We start from the raw sequence: 5043 nt of genomic DNA on the forward strand, positions 1-5043 counted from the left end.
TAATTATATTTCTTATTATAATGATTTTTGAAGTTACTTTAAAATTATATAATAAACCTGGCTGAACTACATTTAACATAAATTGCCGGCTAAGTTCCGAATGAATACTAAGGGTTGACTGAGGAAGAGCATATCCATTTTCATCAAGCCATTTTGTTAAGGCCTCTGCCGTAGCTTTAGGATCATCCCATCCTTTTTCTTCTATTATGGCAACAAGTTCATCTAAATTTGAACTTAATGTTATAAATTTATACTAAATATTGATTATTATGTACAATCTAATTTACTAGATTTATCAATATTGTCTACTATTTTATTTTAAATGAGCCTTACTTTCCTAAATGATAATATGCTATTATAATTCTTATTTGCTATTATGATGAAATTTAATTCATCATTGCCCTATCCCTTAAAATTTAAAATTTTCCTGACTTATTTTATTAAATTCATTAATAATTGTTGAATCTACAATTTCTCTAATATTTCATGTAATGAATTCAATATATTTAATTCAATAAATTCATTTCTCATAATTTATGTTGAGATCTTAATTTACAAAAAAACAAGGCATTCTATAAGATCCTATTTTAATTAATATAGTTTATATATTATATCAATTTGTTTATAGGAATCTATTATAATATATTTAATTTAATTTCATTATAATCATTTCCTTTACAGAGATCTTAATTCCAGACCCTTCCTAGCTTTATCAATTCTACAATTTATTTCCCATTTTCGAGATCTTAATTTCAGAATTTCCTGAATTTCATTCCCTTAATCCATTTCTTTTGAGATCTTAATTCTAGAAACATCCTTATCTATCTATTGTTCTAATTACTATTCATTTACTCACTTCTTTTAGGTGTATTTGTTCCCGGTACCAGTCCTGATTCCGCACGTCTCTGCTCATGTGCCGCGATGTCCTCCGGCCTACACGCGTTGTCCTTGTACCAATGACCAATCTGCCCACAACGACTACAACGTGAAGTACGTTTTTGGGCTAGAATGTTCAATTGGTTCAAGGACGAACGCGTGCCGCCAGAGGGTCCGGCTTGTGGCTGCAGGATATTCTGCAGTAGAGTCATAACATCCTGACTCTGGCTCTGGTTCTGGTTCTGGTTCTGGTACTGTGGTCTCTGATATCCAGGTGAATATCTCCCTCTTCCACGATTAAACGTTCTTCGTGTACTCATCTTTAACTTCTGGGTCGCCAACTGTCTAAAATATTGTTCATTTTATTATATTTAATAGTTTACTATTGTTTTTCTATATCAATTCTTAAGGTGTTTATTCCCTTTTAATAAGATATCTTAATTGTGAAACCGATGTGGTTCTTTTAAATTTCATAAATTTCCTAAACTTCTAACTATCTTATTAGGATATAATTTATTCTTTGTGAAATGAACATTAATTAACCACTTTTGAAATATAAGACTTTCATTTAATATGATCTTATATATTATTTCCAAAAAATTACTTCAAATTTCATTGTAGATTCCAAGTACGTTATTTATAACTTTTAATTTTCCAAGTGTGAATTAATTCACATCTATCATATTTTATCTATCCCTATCTATCAATTTAATTTAATCATAATTATACCTTGACAATTTCGATCCCAGTATGCTGAACTCACAGTGTTCCGTATTTACGAGATGAATGAGCTCCGCTCCATACATGAATTCCACGAGCGATCGTTTATAACGATCGCGCGTTTGGAGAACCAATTTCCTCGCTTGTTGCCTCTGGCTCTCTTTCTGCGCCTTTACTTCAGGAGTATCTAGATTAATAAATTAACATTTATTTTTATTCAATTTCTATAAATTCTTTCATCTCTATAAGGATTTCAATTCAAAGATTAATGTGGAACCATTGCACATGGCCTATATTTAGGACAAATTTAAACGCTATTTACTTTTATAATTTTTTAAATATTTAAGTTTATTTCTAATTCAATATGTATTCCACTATAGGATTTATAGTTTAACACTATAATAAAGATCTATTGTGTGTGGTCCTATCTGGAACAATTCTTAATTGTTATTTATTTATAACATTTGAAATATATATTAGTCGAAACCTGGTTTAATATCTACTTTACTATTACAATTATATTGCAAACATTACTCAAAAAATTTTCATAAATCTGATAAAATATCTATTTTTTCTATAAATTCAAATAAATTAATCCTTTAATTATTATAAATTGCCTTTAGGAACGTTGTCGCTAATTAATATATTCTTCTTTACTATCATATCATCTTATAAAGGACTATATATCTCATGTTTATGGTTATTAATCTTACTACTACATTTACTGTTTTCTATCTATTTTATTCTTACCATCATCCAAAGTCTTGGGCTGAAAAACCAAGTTGTTCTCAGTTGTTACGAGGAATTGGGCGTCCGCCACTAGCCGCTGTCTGTCAGCGTTGAACACACTAAAAATTTATATTTTAATTTATAACTTATAATCAATCTATTTGTATTCTCTTTTTCTATTGATATCATGCTCCAGTAATAATTAAGTTTCAATCAGTATTTTCGTCAATTTCCTACTTTTGTTTAGGCATAAATCTATTCTATTATCTTTCTATTTCCATCTATTCATTCTATCTATTTTATACTTACTGAGGTGTGCATATCTGTGCTTCTGACAAAATCTGAGTTCTTCTCGCATCAAATTCCTCCTTACTCATCCGCTCAATCTTAAAAACCTCCGTGATAGTATCTGAAACATAGAAAAAGTTTTTAATCATGTGATTTTTAATAATTTCATTTACTATTTCTTTACTCTTATTAGATTTCTCTGCTAATATATATTTCTATCAAATTTCAAATCAAATTCTTAAAAGTACAACAAATTGTACTCATTTTTAATCATTTTGATTAATATCTAATTTAATTAGAATTTGTTCAAGTACTCTAAGCATTCTAATCTTTTTTCAAATCAAATATTCTTATTAATTTTAAGAATTTAATATATTCTTTGTGTATATATTTTTGAGGACTTTATACCTCTTTAACAACAACAATAACAACAATAACATAAGGACTCTATACCCTTCCATGCTTTATATCCTAGGGACTTTATACCCTTACAATTCTACTATTAGGGACTCGATACCCTGCCAGGGTTTAAACCCTTATCAATTCAAATTTAGGGATTTCTTTCCCTCTCTTAGAATTTTTATTCATTTTAATATTACTGAAATTCTTTTTCAACAATCACTATTTAATTTGAACTTAGTTTTCCATATTTAAATTAAAAAACACATAGAGAAATAATAACTATTCGTTAATTAAATATTCAAAGGATGTTAAAATTAATTTCTAATTTCATTGAAACTATTATGATATTTCTCTATTCGTTTGTTAATTCAAAACATCAAATACTCTTCACATATTAATTAATTTCTATACTGATAATGAATCACTTTAAAGATAACTATTTCATGTATAATAATGTATATAATATTTCATTTGTTCTATTATAATCCTTTATCTTGTTTAAAACATCTTCCATATTATATAAATTATAATACATGAATTTATTTATGAAAACTCTTATGTTATTAACGATTTCAAATAAATTTTTTATTGCGTCAATGTTATTTATGATTTCGGGTGGGGGGGTGGGTTAATTGCGTGTCTACGCGGCGGAATGTCTGATTCAACTAGTCCTTTATATCTATAAAGGATAGAAAGAAAGCCGCCATCTTGAAATTCACATGAGCATGGTTGCCAACTTTCCTATTAAAAAGTAATATTAAATTTTATTTAATAGCATGATTATTGACTTAAAATTTAGCAATTTCCTCAGGAAAATAAGTTCCTTACTCCACTTTGAGATACTGAGGTAGTTTCGTAAGGAACTATTATCCTGCTCCAAATGCGAAATTTCTCGGAATAAGATGCTATCTTATATAATTCAAATTACTATACTATACTATACGTCGAATCATAGATATATTGCCCGGAAGTTAACAGAGTCGCATTATTCGAACTAAATTTCGCATTTCTTTGCAAATGCTTTGCTATGCCAATACTCAAAACTATGTGACGCCGTTAATTCCGGACAATTATATCAATATTAAAATTGAATTTGAATACCTTTATCATGATCCTCATTAGTTTTTACATTATCACTATTTGCTTCGGCAGCCATCTTGTAGAATACCTTCTTTATTGAAAGTAAGTTGGTTACTGTGGTTTAATTGCGTGTCTACGCGGCGGAATGTCTGATTCAACTAGTCCTTTATATCTATAAAGGATAGAAAGAAAGCCGCCATCTTGAAATTCACATGAGCATGGTTGCCAACTTTCCTATTAAAAAGTAATATTAAATTTTATTTAATAGCATGATTATTGACTTAAAATTTAGCAATTTCCTCAGGAAAATAAGTTATTTCTTTCATCGTATTATAAACGGCTTTCCGCGGATATAAAATGTACAATTATAAGATTAAAACAAGTTTTTTTAGCCCCGAGATGCCGAAGGCACGGGCTAAAAGAAACTTGTTTTAATCTTATAATTGTACATTTTTATATTCGTAGAAAGCTGGATATAATACGATGAAAGACATAGTTTTTTCATATGGATGACAACCGGTTCCTATCCACCGGATTCGAATGAATACGAGAAAAATATTTAAGTAATAAGGAACGATAAACTTTTTATTTTTACCGAATATTATTGTGTGCCGAATACATCGAAGGGGGGTAGGGATATACTATATACATTATACACCCTACTCCACAGGTCACGAAGAAAAGGTAGAAAAAAAGGAAAAACTAAAGAAGCAGCTTATAGTAACTAATAAAAAATGACGTCCTTCAATACAAATGACCAATGATATGTAATTGACCAAAGGTAAAATATATACTTGCCTATTATTCGTCAGTTGTATTGTATGACGTAATCTTTTTATTAGGCACTATATGCTACTTTTAAATAAAATGAAGAAAAAAGGATTTTTAAAAAAAACTTTTAGATTATCCGATCTGGTACTTAGCAGTGAATTAAAATTCCACACTAAA

At 28.8% G+C, this 5043-nt stretch overlaps 1 protein-coding gene across 1 annotated transcript; it reads right to left on the reverse strand.

Moving 5' to 3' along the window:
* Positions 1 to 848: 848 nt before the first annotated feature.
* On the reverse strand, positions 849 to 4249 carry LOC145326688 (uncharacterized). Its single transcript, XM_080170057.1, has 5 exons — positions 4117 to 4249; positions 2635 to 2734; positions 2347 to 2444; positions 1606 to 1783; positions 849 to 1221 (listed from the first exon to the last, which is right to left on the reverse strand). Exons 1-5 carry the CDS (start codon positions 4169 to 4171, stop codon positions 849 to 851), a joined length of 804 nt encoding a protein of 267 aa, XP_080026183.1. The 5' UTR covers positions 4172 to 4249.
* Positions 4250 to 5043: the final 794 nt, after the last annotated feature.

This window comes from Acartia tonsa, chromosome 1 (genome assembly GCF_053477335.1).
Source record: "Acartia tonsa isolate MP-2025a chromosome 1, ASM5347733v1, whole genome shotgun sequence".
NCBI classification, from domain to species: domain Eukaryota; kingdom Metazoa; phylum Arthropoda; class Copepoda; order Calanoida; family Acartiidae; genus Acartia; species Acartia tonsa.

Coding starts and splice junctions, on each gene's coding strand:
- LOC145326688 (XM_080170057.1), bottom strand. CDS start 4,171: ATGGCTGCCGAAGCAAATAGTGATAATGTAAAAACTAATGAGGATCAT. Junction 2,735..4,116: donor TAATGAGGATCATGATAAAG/GTATTCAAATTC, acceptor TCTATGTTTCAG/ATACTATCACGGAGGTTTTT. Junction 1,784..2,346: donor GCCCAAGACTTTGGATGATG/GTAAGAATAAAA, acceptor TTATTAATCTAG/ATACTCCTGAAGTAAAGGCG.